The 20,096-nt window shown below is 37.0% G+C and overlaps 1 protein-coding gene across 1 annotated transcript in view; it reads right to left on the minus strand.

The window, feature by feature from the left end:
- MBOAT2 (membrane bound glycerophospholipid O-acyltransferase 2) overlaps positions 1–20,096 on the minus strand; it is a 171,528-nt gene that overhangs the window by 126,234 nt on the left and 25,198 nt on the right. The window contains exon 2 of the mRNA XM_020992692.2: positions 922–1,067. Within this exon, the coding sequence (XP_020848351.1) occupies positions 922–1,067 (146 nt within the window). The remainder of the gene's footprint in view (positions 1–921; positions 1,068–20,096) is intronic.

Below are 20,096 nucleotides of genomic sequence, written 5' to 3' on the forward strand. Positions count from 1 at the left end.
AGCCTTAACCATTTCACTTCCTTATTTAATAAACTCCAGTGGTTCCCTATTATCCCCAGGATCAAACACAAAATATTCTGTCTGGCTATCAAATCCCTTCAAAACCTGGTCCCCTCCTACCTTCCCATTCTTCTGACACCTAACTCCCCTCATCCACTTACTGTGCAATTCAGTGACACTGACCTCCTCATTCTCCCAAGCACATGACACTCTCATCTCCCAGTCTGACCTTTTTCACTGGTTTTCCCTCATACCTGGAATTCTCTCCTGCCTCATCTCTGCCTCCTGGCTTCCTTCAAGTCTCAGCTAAAGTCCCCATCTTATGGTAGAAGCTTTCCCCAGTCCTCCTTTATTTTAATGCCTATCCTCTGAGATTGCCCCTAATTTATTCTGTACACATCTTATTTGTTGGTTAGATGTGGTCTCCCCTATTAGACTGTAAGATCCTTGAGATCAGAGACTTTTCCCCCTTTGTTTGTATCCTCAAAGCTTAACACAGTGCCTCGCATAGAGTAAATATTTAATAAGTACTAGCTGACTGACTCCACTGTCATCTATGCAATGTCAAAAGAACAGGAGAATAGCATGAGAGTTGAATCCCTCATGGAGAACATATGGGAGGACACAGATAAGAGAGGAAAACATGGGGTAGTTTTGATCTATACTGTGGAAGGAATAACCACAACAGTGAGATCACAAATCCACGGACTACTACTATATTTCTCACTTTAATAAAATTTTAAAACAAAATATATAAGCTGATTAATAGGAAAAAACTATATAAGAGAGGAATTAATACTCCAACAGACTACCACTTTTGTTGTTTAAAATACATTAATTACTGTAACTACATACTGACAGTATTATCAGAACACTCAAAAAAATGTATTTCCATTTAAAATGATCAAAATAGCTACTTACCATCCAAAGCAAAAAAGTGAAAGATAAAGGCCCAAAAGGGTGGCAACAACATGTCTTATAAAAGAGCTAGTTTTGCTTGAATGTAGATAAGTTCGAAACCAAACAGCTGCTAGCAAGGCAAAGAGTTGGCACACTACAAAGTTGACCTGTAGAAAAGAATACATATAATACTAATGTTAGCAACATAAATCTGTGTTAATTTCATAACACATTTAAAAACTTCATGATGGAAACACAGAAAGTTGAGTTAACTAAGAAAATAACAGTTTTTAGTTCTGAGGCAGCAAAAACCACATATCCTCAGATAACAGACAATAAGCAAAACTGGGCTCTGTGGTATTCCCATAGACTGTTTTGTGAGTCAAAAGTATGCCTAAGAATGCTTAAATTGTGATTTCATTCTGAAATTTGTTTTCAATCATTAGTATATGAACCAAGTTCATTAGTTTTTTCAACGTATATTAGTAATTAGACTTCTTGATCTTCAGAAATAAATATGTATGTATGTTAATAGCATAAATTCCTGAAGTATTGAAGTCATCAATACAGGGGCCTTCCCACCACTGATTTAGTGCACAACCATTCTTCAATTTTAGATGATCTTTGAGAGCTAAAAAATTCATCTCTCTGCAGCCAACCTGGTGGTGATAAGCCCCTCAATCTGTCTTGTCTGATGGGCTTCTACTAGACTATATCATAACAAAAGAGGGAAAAAGAGAGTCGTGTTCTGGGTGGTCACAAGACTAATATGTAAATTTACTTTCTCCCTTTGGGCTATATGTATCACTATATATGTATTATTTCTAAATGGAATAAAAATTTAGAATGACACTAATTTTCCTTTTCTAAAAAATATTTAAAAATACCTATTGCAAAATGCTCATAAGCAGATGAAAATGGTTTTAGCAAGAAAAACATTACTTATTCTTTTTTTGTGTCAACCAAAGGCACATTTTAAATTTGCCACCAATAACTGCTGAGGCTAGAAAGAAGCAACAAGGTAAGGGAGAAGACAAGATAAGCTGATTTAAAAACAGCATTCTCAAGAACAGGAGTTCTTAACCTAGGGGTCTATGAACTTTTAAAAATAGTCTGATAACTGTATTTCAATATAATTGTTTTCCTTAATCTTCTGTATTTTATTTTATTCATTTTAAACCGTTATTATGAGAAGGGGTTAATAGGTTTCACCAGACTGTTAAAGGGGTCCAAGACACAAAAAAAGTTAAGAATCTCTGCCCTTGAGCTACCCTTGAGCTTAAGGTACCAGAATGAATTACAAAGATAGATACATCTAGGTGTCTGAATGGCATCTGACAAAATCTCTTGCAATATTCTTGCAGACAAGAGAATATACTGGGTGAATAACCAGAGCCAAGGAACATTAGACACATATGATCAGAGATATCAATTCCTGAGTGATTATTTCATTCTTTGTGTTTGTATCCCCACTACCTAGCACTCAGTGCCTAGCACAGAGTGGACACTTAAGAAATTGTTTGTTGATTGACTAAGTGAATATGAATCCAATGGCTAAAAACAGTTAAGTTATTTAAGGTGTTATAAATGACTATAGTTCCAGAAGGTATGTAAATAGAAAAAAAAGGTCTAGCAACCTGATTTGTACTGTTACTCCCTGAGGTACTTGTCAGTTGTATATTATGAATGCAAAATGACCTGCTTGGGGAAAAGGGTGAAAGGTTTGTGATAAATATCTCTCCATATACTAGAAAATATAAGATTTTAGATCTAAGGAGAATGTTAGACATAGGCAAGGAAGATTAAAAGAAACATATTTTGAGTAAAAAGACTCAAAATCAATGTCAAGAAGACATCAAATGGAAATCATGAAACAATGTGACAGAAAATAAGAAAGGAAGGATTAAAAATCCTCAGAATCATTATAACTAATATGGATCTAATGTAGCAACATTTCTTGTTCCATGGAATAGAAATAGCTCACAGATGCTTTTAGGATGAAGAATCCCATTATCAAATCCAAGAAGAAAATAGATATAGTGGTTGTTGGTGACTCCTGGTAAGAACACAGAAGTCGTCCCATAAATATCTGACATGGCTAGTTTAGAGGGGTACTGTGTTCCTAGAATATGTACTGAGATTTGAGTCTTCCAAGACTCATTAAAAGAACCTACCATTTCTGTTGATTAATGTGGGAATCAAAGATACTTTGAGGAAAAAACCTAAAATTTATCCCTGATGACAGAAGAATTTGGAAGCAGAAACGTTATTCATTTCTTCTAGTTAAAGGCTGTGATTATGAACAAGAAAAGAAGATACGGGAAATGAGGTTTCATAGAATTCAAAAAGTAAAATATTTTCTGAATCACTGCTTAAGGGTACTAGTATGAATTACAAAGATAGAAAACATTTAGGTTTCTAAAAAGGCATTTGACAAAGTCTCTTACAATATTCTTGCAAACAGGAGAATATACTTGCTGAATAACCATTGCCAAGGAACATTAGACACACAGGATCAAAGATTTCAGCTCCTGAGAGATTTTCATTATTTGTGCTTGATTCCCCACTACCTAGCACTCAGTGCCTGGCACAGAGTGGACTCTTAATAAATGTTTGTTGATTGACTGACTAAAGGTCCTCAAGGTCAATCTCCTCATTTTACAGATGAAGAAACTGAAACACAGAAGACAGTTTATCCAAAGTGAAACTGTAGGAAGTGGAGGGACCAGGTTTCAAACCTAACTCCAGCACCAATATGCTCGCTATTGTACCACATAGCCCCTTTGGCATCAACTTGGAAGGTCTCTCATGATATTATACTACTTGATCTGTCCTTTTCAACATTAATAATGACTTTGATAAATACTGAAGAAATGCTGAGAAAATTTGTAAACTGTAGAAAGTTGGAAGTGATATCTAACATACTAGCTAAAAATTAAAACTGATAAATAATAAATAAAATAAATAAAAATAACAGAACATTTACATAGCGCTTTAATGTGTGCATAACACTTTAGACATCCCAATCCGCCTTCATATTAATCCTGTAATGTAAGTAGTTGGTATTAGTATCCCTTTTTTACTGAAAAGGAACCTGATGTTCACAGAAGTTAAATGACTTGTCCTTGTTAAATAATAACACAGCTAGTAACTCTAAGAAATAGAATTTGAACCCAGGTCTTCCTGACTCTAAGTCCATGCTGCCTGGCTAACAGAAGCAGGGTTCAAAATATAGAGTTAAATTTAAAATGACATGACTAAATAACAGTTCATGTGAAAGAAAATTAGGAGTTTTAGAGTGTTAGTTTATTGCTAGTTGCAATGAATCAAGAGTGTGATGTCAGTCAAAAAACTTAAGGCAAGTCTTAGGCTCCAATATTCCACAACAACAACAAAAAATGTTACCACTATTCTTACTCATCCAACACCTGGACTATCTTATTTGAAAGTTCATCCTCAAACCAATTTAAGATGGCCCTTAAGAAAATAGACCATTCCAGGAGAATTAAAGTCCCTGGAGGACAAGGACTATTTATTTTTGTCTCTATATTCCTGAGGCCTAACACAGCGCCTGCTACACTTTATGTTTTTAAAATTATAGAATCACAGAATTTGATAGGCAAAAGGGACCTTAGAAGCCCTGTAGCCCAACCAGTAAATGACGGAAATTCCTACTGTAACAGACCCTGACATGAGGTCATCTGATTTCTGCTTGAAGACCTCCAAAGAAGGGCAACCTACCATTTCCTGAGGCAGGCTATTCTACCTCTGGACAAATCTAATTGTTAGGAAGCTTTTCCTGACATCAAGCCTAAATGTTTTATGTTTGCAACTTCCACACATTGCTCCTGGTTCTGGCCCCTAAGGCCAAAGAGATTAAATCTAGTACTTCTTCCACATGACAGCCCTTCAAATACTTGAAGACAGCTAATGATCCCCTCCAGTCTTCTCCAGGATAAACATGCCCAGTTCTTTTAACCAATCCACATATGACATGGGCTCAAGACCCTTCACCATTCTAGTTGGCTTCCTCTAGGCATTCTCAGTTTATTCTTCTTAACTGTGGTGCCCAAAACTGAACCTGATATGCTTGATAAGGTCTTAAGAAAGCCTAACACAGTGGGACCATCACCGGAAGCTATGCCCTTCTTAATTCAGCCCAAGATGGAATTAGTTATTCTGGCTGGCACATCACACTGCTGAGTCATATTGAGCTTGAAGTCAGACTGTATTCTGCCTTTTTCAGATCTCATCTGAAATATAGGAGATTCAAAAATTATTTTCACTGAAAATTGCCCAAGTTGTAATTTTAGGAACTTATAAATGGATATTTGTGAACAAATTCACGAAGATATTCACCAACTTAAAATAAATGGAACTAAATACTGAATTGATTGGGGGAAATGAAGTGACAAAATTAACTATTAAGCAGCTTTATCTTCGAGGCCCTAATCCCTCTCTGAATATACACTTGTATTGTTTAAAGACAAATTACTTCCAACTCTTATTTTATAACTTCTAATAACTACCACTGCATAGCCCTAGAACAACTACAAGAAACCAATTTGGTTTAAAAGACAAAGCCAAACATACAACAGAACTTTTTTAATCAATTGGAAAGCATTTGTTAGGTGCCAATTATGTGTCGGGCATTTTATTAAGGCCAAAAAAAACCCCCACAAAAAATAATTTCCTGTCCTCAAGAAGCTTGCATGTGAATGGGTAAGACAACATGTAAATAAGTATTTACAAGAGTAGAAGGAAGGTAACCTTAGAGAGGAAGGCTAGGCTAACAGTGGCCAGGGGCTGGGAAGGCCTATAGAAGCTGGCATTTAAACTGAATTTTAACAAAAGCCAGACATATTCCAGAGGTAGAAGAGAGGAAGAGCATTTCATGCATGGAACCAACAGCCTCCTGGTCCCCTGGGTTTGTAACTTCAGTGTCAATTTCTACTTCTCCATTCTTACTCACCCCATGCATCCAAACTATTGCTAAGTCTAGCTTCTACCTCATAACATCTCTCATACAGAAGATTCCTATGGCACAACCAGCTCAAAATGTCCAAAAGACAGCTGGAGATGTGAGTTTGGAACTCAGATTCCCAACCTATACCTCTCTAGAGTGATGCTACTTGTATATAAAAATAAACTACCACAAACAAAAACAACAAAAAGGGAAAGCTACAGAGCTACCCTCTATATTGTGATATGCTAACTGTTCTTACCACTTAGAAAAATAAATAAAAATGTAGAAGAGTAATACTGCCAGCTGGTACATTTAAACCAAGTATACAGGCTCAGGAGAACATAACAGAGATGACAGGAAAATGTAGGCTGTGCAGCAGGGAAAAAGCACTGACTCTGGAATCAAAGGAACTAGGATTAAATCCCACCTAAACTGCTTACCACTTGTATGACCTTAGGCAAGACAATGACTCATAGTTTCCTCATTTGTAGAATGAAGGGGTTGGTGTAGAAGGCTTCTCTAAGGTCTCTTTGAACTCCACAATTATGATTCAATATATACGAGTGAGTGTGTATAGGGGTGTGTGTATATACACACACATATACATACACACATATATGTATGTGTGTACACATATATGATATGGGAATATTTTGTATAAGTACGTGTTATGTATACATAAAATAAAAATGGTCCAAAAGTGATAAAGATGGAAGTCAGAAATGGTAGAGATAGCGTCATTCTTCTTAAGGATTGAGTTCTCCACTCACATTTTACTGCCTCCCCACCTTTACCCACTCCAAGAAAATATAAACAACTGAGTTATAGCCTAAAGAATCTAGAAACTGAGAAGTTAAGTGTACAATTTTACATTCAACTAATGATCTGCAACATTATATTATATAGTAGACTCTAATTATTATTACAGAGTTCTTGGCAAGGAAGGTATGTATAGATACAGATTCAACCATTGTATGATACTTAATATTTTCAGCAGCAGACAAGCAAATGTTTATCAACAATCTGTAATTTTATTATGCCTATAAGATTTATGGGGAACACATACAAAAGTGGACTAGGATGGGTCAACAACGATGGATTGTGATCTGTGTCTCTGGGGGGAATATACACACAGATGAGATCTTGGAACCATTTAAACATTTGAAATCAGCGTGGCAGGAACTGCTCTAGTGTAGTGGAAAGGGATCTGGTATCAGAAAATCTGTATTCAAATCTTGGCCTTGTGAATGAATAGCTGGTAGGACCTGGGCAAGTCACATTGCCTCTATGTATCTCAATTTTTGTTCAGCATAAAATCTAGACATTATTTTCAATGCTTATCTCACAGGGTTGGGATGAAACACAAATGAGTTAACATTTATACATAAAGCACTTTGTAAAACCAAAAAGAACTATATGAATGTTGTTCTGTAATTTACATATCATAAAATATGTCTAAGTATATTTAAATATGTGACATAATTTTTAAATTTTAAAAATGTATTATTGGTACACTATGTTAACAGGAAGAAAGGTTTATAGTAATCCCACCACCATCACAGCGAGATGTGTTTGGCTGGCCTAAGTGTTACTGAACCTTTTTCAAATGTTTCCTCATTTGTAAATTGAAATGGCTGAACTTGATAGCTTCTATGGGTCCCTTCCAGCTATAAATCTATATGCCTATTAATTTTGCCTACTATTTGGCAGAAAGTAGAGACAGAACGCTTATCAAATATGCATATGGCACAAAGCTGAGGGGGACAGTTAACATTCTGAATGACAAAAAGATCTAGTTAAAGTAGAATACTGAGCCAAATCTTCAATAGTTAAAGGACACATAATTTGGTTAACTTGGGCTCTACCTCCACTGCAGTGAATAACTCTTTTATGCAGAAGTGGCCTTAAGAGCAAGGGCTCTTAACTCTTTTGTATATCATTGACTCTTCTGGCAATTTGGTGAATCCTAATCAAAATGATGTTTTTAAATGCATAAAATAAAATACAAAAGATTATAAAGCAAGCCAATTATATCAAGAAACAGCTTATACATATATATATATATATATATATATATATATATATATATATATACACACACACACGTATACATACCTAGAAATATATACATCCATGCATACATATACAGAGAGAGAGAAAGAGAGTATTCATGAACTCTAGGTTTTGAACCCCTGGTCTACAGAATTACTGTAGACAAATATTCATCACTCTATAGATGCTCTGTTGATAAGCCCGTGATTTGAGCTGGGATGGCTCTTGGACAAAAATGTATAGTCATTCCATCCCTGATAGGCCATACTGCAAACCTTTCCAGCCTGGTATTACTTACAGGAACCGCAGTAAAACAATTCATAGTGTTGATTAGCTTTACTAAACTACTTTTCTTTTTTCTTTTTTATTCTTTGTTACTAAGTATGACTCTCTGGAGAGGGGAGTAGGAAAAATATATCTAGAAAGAAAGATGATTTTTAAAACAAAATATATCAGTAAAATTTTAATGAAAACACAAAATGACAAAAAGTTGCTTGGAGTTCAATAACACTTATAAATGAATATTTTATTTTAAAACATCATCTATAACTTTTTAAAAATCTAATTACATAACATTTGGTCCACAGAAGGTATGTTTGATTATTTATCATATTCAATCATAAGATGAGGTGGCTACAGTGATGTTGTAGCAGTCTGAGATGGAAAACCTTTTGTCAATAAGAGTAGCCCTTTTATTGACCGAGAAGGATAAAAGGTCAGAGAGAGCTAGAGTCAAGTACTTTAGTGTGAAGCATCTTCTGGTTCAAACTGTGTTTTTGGACAGCAGAAGAATTTGAGGAGGGGGGAAGGGGAAGGGTCTTTGACCTTGAAGATGAGCAAAGAATGGCACAGCACAAGACTAGCTAGAGACCAAGACTGAACTTTATGATGAACTTTATAAAGACTGTATTTCTGATGAATTTTTCAAATCTGGAGTGGAACACATGCTATTTCCCAAGTGGGAACAGACTGGACCCCTACACACTCGACTAGAGACACACAATGCAGAACGTTCAACCCAGAGTTTGGCACTTGTTGGCATTTAGAACCATTATCTCTTTAAGCAGTATTTTTTTTACTATGCATTAGAAATCATATTAACTCTAGAGAGCTAACTAGTCCAATTCTACTAATTTGAATGCAAGAAGGGAGGCTAAAAAGGAGGGGGGAAACTAGACCTCAAAGGAGCAGAGTCCTAAATCACTAAGGTTTTGTGAACTCAATTTGGATTCTGCCAGTGTTAACTATCACACATTTAACAGAGGAGAGATTATTAATTCATTTTTAAGATTGCCTAGAGACAGAGTAAATGATCCCCAAAGATAACTTGGGTCACTGTGACAAGTACTGTGTCAGAGGCAGGTGTGTGAGCTGAGATGTGCGGCCATTCATTCTTTTTCTGGGTTTTAAAGGCCAGTGGCTTCAAAAGTAAAGAGACATGTTGAGGAAGCTTTAACTACACAAAGGGAAATAAGGTAAATTCCTCAAGCACGTGGATTCAGGTTCTAACTCTGCAAGTCTCGTTGGCCAGAGCAACCTGATTGTTACGTATGGATTCCAGAATGCCCAGCCATAACCGCGCAGCTTCCTCTCACTCCCTGCCCCCACCCATTTAGAATCACTAGTCTAAAAGATTTTTTTTCTAAGTGTAATTTTGTATTTCAGTATACTACTCCTCTGGGATGTGACAGGGTCACAAAAGCAAGGAAGGAGTTGGAACATGCAAGTAGGCCTCTAACAGATGCACTGAGTTCACTGACCCACAAGTGTGGCTGTTATTTCAGATCTGACAACGGCAGGGAAGAGCAAGGAGTGCCAAAGGCATAGGAGCTTCCAAAAGCCAGCGAATCGAGATCCACAAGAGAGTAAAATAGGCACCGACTAATCTAGGGCAGTAAGAGTACATATTTATATAGTGCTTTATGGTTTCAAAGAATTTTACAAATCATATTTATATAGTGCTTTATGGTTTCAAAGAATTTTACAAATATAATCTTGATACCAACAATCACCTAGAGCAGTTCATACTCTTGCCCAGGGTGATACGATTAAAAAACATTTTTAAAGCAGGTATTCTACTAGGCACTGAGGACATAAAGACAGATATGAAAAGCTCCTTGCTCTCAAGAAGCTGCTAAGTGCATAATGCTGACTTGGAATCTAGATCTGTCCAACTCCAAGTGCAATCTTCTCCACTCCAACCTTGTCCGACCATAAAGCTACTGACTCCTTCCAATGTGCCCTCAGGAAGGTTTGCTCCATAAGAAGGAAATCTGCTTTCATCTTAAATCTTTCAGTTAACCTGTCCTTCTGCCTTCTGGCTCTCTCTGAGAGCTCCAACCTGAGGACACAGACTTCTTGGCCACCCTTTCTAGAAATGGTTACACTTTCACTTATTCCTCCCAATTCACTGATTGGGGGAGCGGGGTGTTCGAATATGCCTTGCTATCCAGTACTACTTCCAAGCTTACCTTCTAGCAACCCTCACTCACTAACCTCTTCTTTAAGGCTCTATCAATCCATATTTACCACCCAATTAAAATTCTTCTTCAGAATATTCCCCTGTTATCCTCACTCTTTCAATTACCTTCAATGGCTCCCTATCTATCGGCTGTTTCCCTACTCTTTACAAATATGCCCACGTGTACTTTATCTTCAAAAAAAAGCCAAAAACAAACTTCATTTCACCTATCCATCCTCACTATTATATTCCATCTTTTCTCCCTTTTGTGGCCAAAACAGAGAAAGCTGTCTACAATCAATGCCTCCACTTCCTTTCCTGACTCACTTCTTAACTCTTTTGAGTCTGGCTTCTACTATCCTCATTATTCAAGTGAAATTGCTCTCTTCAAAGTTACCAGTGATCTCTTAATTGACAAATCTAACAGCCTTTCTCAATCCCGATCCTTTTTGACCTCTCTACAGCCTTTGACACTGTCAGTCCCCTCTTCTCCTTGATATTCTTTCTAGGTTTTTATGCTACTACTCTCTCCTGGCTCTCCTCCTGCCTACCTGTCCATTCCTTCTTTGTCTCCTTAATCCACATCACTCCCACTAACTCTGGATGTCCACAGGGCTTCATCCTAAACCATCTTCTCATCTCCCTCTATATACCATGTGTTTCCCTTAATAATCTCATCAGCTCCCATCAATTCAGTTATCAATAACTGAATAATTTCCATGCAAATAATTCTCAAATCTACTTGTCCAGCCCAAATCTCTCTCCAGTCCTCCAATCTTACATTTCCAACTGCCTATAGACATCTCAAAGTGGGTTTCCCCATGTATCTTAAACTCACCATGTCCAAAACTGAACTCATTCTTTCCCCCCAAAAAACCCTCATCCTACTAGTCCCCATGCTTACAACAGAAGTGTTATCCTTGACTCCTTACTCTCCCTCCCATTCTTCATATCCCACCAGTTGCCATGTCCTATCAACTCTACCTTTGTAACTTCTCTAGTGTATACCCCTTTCTCTCCTCTGACACTAACATTACTCTAGTACAAGTCCTCATCACCTAAGGTATGGATTATTACAATAGTCTATTAGCTTATCTTCCTGTCTCAAGTCTTTGCCCACTCCAGTCTGTCTCCTACTCAGCCTCCAAAATGATTTTCAAAAATGCAGGTCTGACCATGTCACTCCCCTCCATCCAGTAAATTCCAGTGGTTCCCCATCACCCCCCAGATCAAACATAAATTCCTGTCTGGCTTTCAAAGATCTTCGTAACCTTTTCAGTCTTCTTATCACTTTACTCTGTGCCCTAGTAAAAATGACCTTCTTGCTGTTCCACAAACAAAGTGCTCCCTCTCCCAATTCTAGACACTTTCACTGGCTCTCTTACATCCCTGGAATTCTCCCTCATCTCATTTTTGCCTCCTGGCTTCCTTGAAGTCTCAGCCCAAATCCTACCTTCTATATGAAGCTTTTCTGATACCCCTTAATGCCAATGCCTTTCCTCTACTGTTCACTTCCAATTTATTTTGGAAGTGACCTGTCTATACAGAGGTGTTTGCATGTTGATTCTCCCATTTGACTGTGGGAGTTCCTTTGAGATTAGAGACTGTCTTTTGACTTTCTTTGCATCTCCAAAGCTTAGCACAGCGCCTGTAAAACAGAAGACACTTAATAAATGTTTACTGATGGTCTGATGAAACAACACTGCCCATTATATTCACCAACCTCTTTTTAAAACCTTGCAAATGGATTTATGTTCTAAACTAGTGGTGCCCTTAGCTTCCATATCTCTCTTTCTCTCTCTCTCTCTCTCTCTCTCTCTCTCTCTAGTTGGCAAAAAGTTCAGTGTCTGCTGGCTGAGGTAGATACTACAATTCACTTGGTCTCTTTATTGGGTGGATGATTTACATTGCTAAGACTTCCTTAGGAAATGGTAATAAAAGATGTATTCCTTTTTTATGAAACGTCACTTCTCCAAGATTTATACGAATCTAACAAATGCTATGAGACATTAGTTAAGTGACAAACTAAAGGACTATCCAATGATTTGTGTAGAGAGACAGAGTAGACAGAATCAACCATCCACCATGACATAAAGGGTCAGTCCAGTATGGGATCTTGCCATTTGTCTGGATGTTGTTCCCCTTCTCTGGAGCCTCACTGGGGACAGTGACCCTCTTCACCAAGGCAGCCAGAGACCATATCCACTAAGCCCATCAGAACTAATTCCTGCAGTCTGTCACTGTCCCACAGGGCTGTGTTGTACTGACTCATGATTAAGTTAAAATTCATCTAATCCACTATTCTATCTAATTGGTAGCAGACCATACTTGACATCCCATCCACCAGAGCATTCTCAACATGGGCATCTTGTCATCTGATCTACAATCCAGGCACCTCTCTCCTCCCTCTTTGCCCTTGTTCTACAAAACAACACTTGAATCAAAATTACTATTGTTATGGGAAAGGTGGGACAATCTATTGTTCTAAGCCTCCATTCACAATCCCAGAGACTGCCCATACCAAAGTTCCCTTCCCTGGCCATCAGTACCTGCTTTTTCCCTATTGGAGTGTAAGCTCCCTCAGGGACAGAGCTGCCTTACTCTCATCACTGTAGCCCAGCTGGTACACAATAAGCTCTGATACTTTATTCATTGAATAATGATGCAGATACAAATTCAGCTATTGGCACACATTGGCTCTAAGACCTTGGACAATTACTTAAAGGCTCCCCCTTTCCAGAAACCCTCTAAAACAAAAATATGCAAATAAGCTGCATATCTGTCTTTGTGGAAAGATTTTCCAAAGTAACGAAATCGAAGGTGTGAATAAAAAAAAAGGTTGTGGAAAAATATACTGAGGTCTTATACATGGAAGACTAACCATAGCAATTGTGAAAAGTTAGGAGAACACAATAAAATGGCTTCCTTGGTTCATGATAAAATAAACCTTTCATTAAATCTTCATTTATTCATTTAACAAGAATTTATTAAATTCTTACTATGTGCCAGGCACTGAGTTTGGCACTGGAGATGCAAAGAAAAAAAACAGTAATAATCCCTGCCCTGTAGGAGCCTGCCTCTATCCTATTGGGAGGAAAACAACATAAATACAGAGAAGCAAATATAAAACATGTGAAGTAAATAAATATAATTTCTGCATGGAAGGGCTCCAACTAGAGGAACAGAACAGACCTCATGCAGGAGAGGAAACTCAAGGGAGGAAGAGTTTCTATGAAGCAGAAGTGAAGAGGAAAATATGTACCATTGATGATGAATTGAAAGGGCATTTTAAAAGATATATTCAAATAATCACTTTTGAAATGAGAAGACTGGAATCTAAGATCTCCTTCTATCTCTAAAGTCTTATGATTTTAGTCCCTTCTTTATTAAAGGAAATGTACCATCACTAACCATCACAATAGTATCACACAACATTTATATTATATCAATATAACATTTTATTTCTCTATACACTGTTCCTGGAAATTGAAATTAAAACTAGTAGTTCGGAAAATCAAGACTATCAATTCTCAGAGGCCATCTAAACTAGCCCATACTTGAACAAAAATTAGCTCTATAATATGCCAGACAAGCCCTCAAGTGAGAGGGAATACTTCCTAGAATAGCCATTCCACTTTGTGATGCAGTAGTTGTAATTATTATAAAGTCCACCCTAATATCAAGTTAAATCTGCTTTTTTGAGACTTCTACTCATTACTCCTATTTCTCCCCTCTAGGGCCAGATAAAAATTTATTTTACATGATAATCCTTCAAAAACTTTAAGACAGGTGGCATGATTCTCCATGTTTTCTCCCAGCTGAACAACCCCAGTCTTTCCAACTCTCATATGGCATTACCTCATGACTCTTCTCCATCCTGGTCGCCCTTCAGTTTAGTTTATCAATGACCTTCTGTTAGTATTCAACTCACTGCTAACAACGGGAGCACGTTAACTACAGTTATCAAGCTTTATTTAATGACCAAAGTGACAAAATATTTGAACAAAATCAATGTTCTTGACATATGGCACATCTGCATGACATATATAGAATTTTAACATGGAAAGATAACTAGTAACATGAACAAACTGCATATATGTATAGATACATAAAATATATATGGTGATGAACTTGCCCAGCACATCAGTATTGCACACACAAAAATCTAACATATGTGTGTACGTATGTGTGTGTGTGTGTGTGTGTGTGTATATATATATATATACATACATATATATATACACACATTTATTTATATGTTATAATCATCAAAGAAATATTAAAAGTAAAGTACCACATACAATGCTGTAAGGATACAAAGATTAGGACACAATCCCTGAGGTTATATCTAAGTGAGACCCATGTGGACAAAGTGAGACAAATTGTGTATAATCAAAACATTTCTTTAGTAATATGTACAAGTGTGTTAAGATTTACTCTAGAATTCTGTTAATTGCCTACTGGCCCAATTCACAGATAATATGTATATGAAGTTCTTAACAAAAAGCCCTGGTCAAATATTAATATAACATGTTTTGAAGTATGAAGGATGTTTCAGGAGAGTTCAGCTAAATCAGAAGTTCAAATCATGAACATACTTTGGCATCTTTGCTCTGCCATGAGATCTGTTAGAAGCTAATGTCTCCCTGTTCCAGAGGATGTGCCGCTGAGCTCCAGGAAAGTTTCTAGGAGCCCAGCCATAAGAATGCCTTTGCAACTCTGCTTCTGACCTCATCGCCTGATGGCAACTATTCTCTCTCCAAAGTTATAAATGATCTCTTAAATGTCAAATCTTACAGTCTTTTCTCATTCTTCTTAGTCTGGGTTCAAATACTATCTTCTTTTCCATCTCTTCATTCTTCTTAACTTCTCTAGTATTTGATACTGCTGACCAAACTCTCCTCTGGAATTGTCTGAATTTTTGTGACTATTATTTCTTGGTTTTCCACCACCTATCTGACTGATGATTCTCTATGTTCTTTGTTTGTCCATCCTATATATCATACCCCACATTGTGAATCTACCCCAATGCTCTAGCCTGGACCTTTTCCTCTCCTTTCTGGATCTCTCTTGATTAACTCATCAGCTTCAATGTTTTTAATTATGATCTCTGCGCAAATAAACTACTAGATGTATAGATCCAGCCCCTTAGTTTCTCTCCTGAATGCTAGAATTTTCAACTGCCTTTTGGACATTTTTAGCTAGGTATTCCATGTCTCAAATTCAACATGTCTAAAATGGAATTTATTCTCCCCTCCTGACCAAAACAAAAAACAAAACAAAAAACAAAAACTAACTACAACTCTACCCTTCTACCGAACTTCCTATTTCTGTTATGTGTACCATCATCTTTTAAGCACCCAGGTTCACAACTTCTACGCCAGCTTCTTCTTTTCACTCTCACTCAACTTGCATCCATTCAGTTGCCAAATATTGTCATTTCTACCTCCAAAATATCTCTAGCATTCGACCCCTCCTCTCCACTTACACAGCCATCATCCTAGTGCAACCATTAACATTTCCCCAGGCTTATTGCAACTGCCTAATTGGCTTCCCTGCCTCTTGTCTTCCTTCTCTCCAATTCATACTCCACAAAGCTGCCAAAGGGATTTTCCCCAAATCAAATATCTGACCATGTCACATACCCTACCCAATAAACCTCAGTGTCTTTTCTATGGTCTCTAGATCAAACATAAACTCCACGTTAGCACATTTCAAGCCCTTTACAACATGGCCCAAACATACCTTGCCAACTTTATTATCCATTACTCTGCACTTTACAATCTGGCCAAACAGCCTTTGTTGCTGCTTCTCACATATAAAAGACATTCCATCCCCTTTCTCTGGTTTTTGTACTGACTGTCTCCCATATTGGATTGTTTCTTTCTTCATATGTGTATCCTCATCAGCTGCCATGGCCAAGGGTCATAATAAATGCTCATTAATTAACTGATTAACATTCCCTCTTTACCCCTGACTCTTAAAATCCCTTACTTCCTTTAGGATTCTCCATAAGCATGATCTTTTACATGAAACTTTTCCTGACCCCTTTCCTTCGTTCCCAGGGCCATACCTCCAAAAATCACCAAATATTTATTGTGTATAAATTCTGTACATACATATTTATGTATAATTTACCTCTCCTAATAAAACTAAGTTCCTTGAGAAAAGGGCCTTTTGAATTTTTTCTTTATATCCCAAACAGCTGGCTGATAGCAGGTGCTTAATAACACTTGTTGACTGATAAAGCACAGGCTCCTTTCACTACGAAAACAGGCCTAAAGTCAGCCAGCAGATGAGTCAGACTCTCTTTTCCTTTCCTTTTCTCCACTTCCTTTGCCTCCTCAACCAGTTACATTTAATTACACAAAGGTCCCAATGAATAGATCTGGGAGCAGAAGCAACTTCTGAGCACTTCTGCTTCTCCACCAAGGTCACCGCCTAGAATGGAGAAACTGAGGGAGTATCCTTAACATGCCCTGTAAAAAGGGGGGAAAGCTAAGAAGCCATTTTTCAAGCTGTTACCCTCCTCCCATGAATTATATCAGATGTAGCCTTGGAGATGTGCACCCCCACTCTTCTCCAGCACTTCTGAGTCTTCAGGCAGCTTCAAAGAATATCCTTCAATAAATTCAATTTGGATAATTAAGTTTTGTGTATAGGCTCTCTCCTTTTCTTTCCACAGCATGAATACTGGTATATTGCAAAAAAAAAAAAAATCACCCTTTTGGAAAGGCACTTGTTACTAAATATAGAAATTAAAATGGGTAAGATAATTTAAATACTTCTTTACATTTCAATATAATCTGAATCTAGAGAAATAAAACTAATTTGACAATAGACTAGCGATGTAGAAGCATATGGTAGTACATATACATAAAAAGAACAAATCAGAAAGAATGATGATATCCATTTTGACTTCAAGGCCTGTCACCACCTACCAGATTGGTGACTTTATGTAAATCATGTAACCTCGGCTCAGATTTTGCATAATGTTATTTATACTATTACCTGTTTCCCAGGGTTTACAGCAAAGTTCTAATAAGAAAACAGGCACAGAAATGCAGTGTAAATGGTAAGGTATTATAGTACCAATAAGATATTGTTATAATTAAGATGATTATGATGCCAGAAAAGTAACTGCCCTTAAGCTGACTTTCTGAATTGAGCTAGGTTGTTCTCATTCAGTTGAAAGCTACACAGTCCCTCTTGATGGAGAGCTAGAAGTCAACTAAAATCCTTTCTAGCCTGACAGGATCTACCAGGCCCGCATACAATCTGAGGAGACATCCAAGTAGTACTTTATTGGAGGCTATAAGGAATATCAATGGAAAATTTTCTGCTGTCAAGTGCTCATTTATTTTTTTAATAATGTTCTGGACCAAACTGTAGATGATATTTAAGCATGAATTGTCTATAGTATTTGCCAACCACTATGTAAAATTAAATTGCTAGATGCTAAATATCATGGTCCTTTTTAGAGGTAACATTTTGTAACTGGAACTCAAAGCAGTAATCTGAGTATGTTTAGACATTCTACAATAATGAATAACCCAATTGAGAAAAATGATATTAATATGTTCTGCTTCCCTATCTACATCATCACATGGAAAGAAGTCAAGACCACCCATACTAAGCTGAGGAAAGGGAAAGGTGGAGCATGTGCAGGCAGTAGCAAGGAATCTTGGACATTCGGTTTGGAAGCAGATGAAAGCTTGCATCCACATCAAAACGTAATCAGTTTAGGGTCATATTTTTGTGCTTCCCCTTCCTCAACATTCATCTCCCCTGTCTTCCCTCCCCCTAAAAAATGAAAACTGACAGCTTTTGGTGGCTGAAACCAAAAGACCTAAATAAATAATTTTAAGGAAAAAAATTCAGGAAAAGAGTCCTACCAGTTTCCTTAGCAACTTCAGACAAATTCCAATTCTTTTTTTTCTTTTTTTTTTTTTGCCTTTCCTTATATCTCCAGCACTTATCACAGCATCAGGCACATAGTGAGCTTACTAATTATTTCTTGATCTGAAGTTACCTAACAATCTTCAGAAGTAGATTAGTCACTGAGAAAGTCTGTCATAATCATAATAATATTTCCAAGTAATTCTAGCCTTGTCTTGGGAGGCAGTATGCCACAGTTACTGAACCAACATAGAGCCAGCAATATGAAGAACTAGGTTATGGTCCTGGTTCCACCATTAACCCAGGCAACCTTGAGTCTCAGTTTCTTTATATTTAAAATAAGTTCTGCTTACCTCAAACAGGTAAGCTGTGATGGACAAATGAGACAACGGAAGTGAAAGCACCTTATAAACTGCAAACCCAACACAAATACAAGATTGCATTATTATCTTCAGGAAAATATCACCGTGTTCAGCCAAGTACACAATTTACTGGGTCAAGAGAGAAAGGCTTCACATTCCAAGCAGGAAAAACTAAGTACTTATTTAACATAAAAATTTTATATAACATGTTTGTCTTTTCCTCTCAATATTCAAAATTTAGGTTAAGCTTAATAAACTTATCAAAAATCATACATTTACTGTTAACATCAATTCATCAAGTTGTGTCTTTCTTGTAACTTCCAGTCTTGTTTTAATTACGGTTGAACGTGAGAAAAAAATTTGCTGTTTAATATGAAATTCACCATTTAATATTGAAACAATCAAGCAAGAGAGTCCCTTTTGATCTTGTAAACTAGCTCAGAAACGAGTTTGACAATCTGCCATTAGTCACAGCCTAGTTATCCAAGTAACATATCTTTTCTGGCAACCACTGGTTCTAAAATCAACCTTTGAAAATGCATATGAAGCAAACCTGTTAACAGAATTTATCAGATAATGTAGTTATAGTTATATCTAAAAATACCATCAAGGTAAGTGACAATAGAAGCAAAGGTAGGTAACAAAGAGCACTGTGGCGAGTCCAGCAAACAGAAGATCAGAAGTACTGGAGTTCAGTGTGCCAAGCTGCCAAGCTGTGAAGGGAGTCACAGAACAAAAAGGTTTTTTTAAAACAATCCTGGGGAAAACAGAAGGATCCAAGAAAAAGAAATACTGCTGAGAAGGACAGGATGATGATCACTGACAACAGAGGGAAGGAAGGCAGACCTGTTCAGTTAGTGTTTTGCTTCCATTTTCTCTACCCAAGAGAATGACTTTTGGATGAAAACCTGGGAGTTGACACCTAGGGAGAGAGAGAGAGCACAAAGCTGTTCCTGATGAATTCAAGTCATCTGAGCAGACAACCTATCCTTGGACACGCAAAGGACCAGCAAATAGGTGAAGGTGACAGCAGAATCACAGTCAGTCACATACTAAATACTTTCAAGAACAGGACAGGCATAAAAACTGGAAAAAAAAGGAAATGTTATACTAATTTTCAAAAAAAGAGACAAGGATAGAGAGTCTGCAAACTACAGGCCAGTGAACTCAACTGGGAAAACTCTATAATGAATCACTGAAGAAATTGTTTGTTAACATCTTGAAAAAGTGATGATATCAAGAGTTAACATGGCTTTATCATGAATGCCAGATAAACCACATTTCCTTTTTTGACAGTATTACTAAACTAGAAGACATTTTACTAAATTAGAAGAAATCTAGTTTTCTACATAAACTAGAAAATGCTGTGATATATAACTCACCTAGATTTTTGCAAAGCTGTTGATAAAGTATTTCATACTATCCATGTGGAAAAACATAGAGAGATGTGGATTAG

Source organism: Phascolarctos cinereus, unplaced genomic scaffold (assembly GCF_003287225.1).
Source record: "Phascolarctos cinereus isolate Bilbo 61053 unplaced genomic scaffold, phaCin_HiC Scaffold_2;HRSCAF=192, whole genome shotgun sequence".
Taxonomy (NCBI): Eukaryota; Metazoa; Chordata; class Mammalia; order Diprotodontia; family Phascolarctidae; genus Phascolarctos; species Phascolarctos cinereus.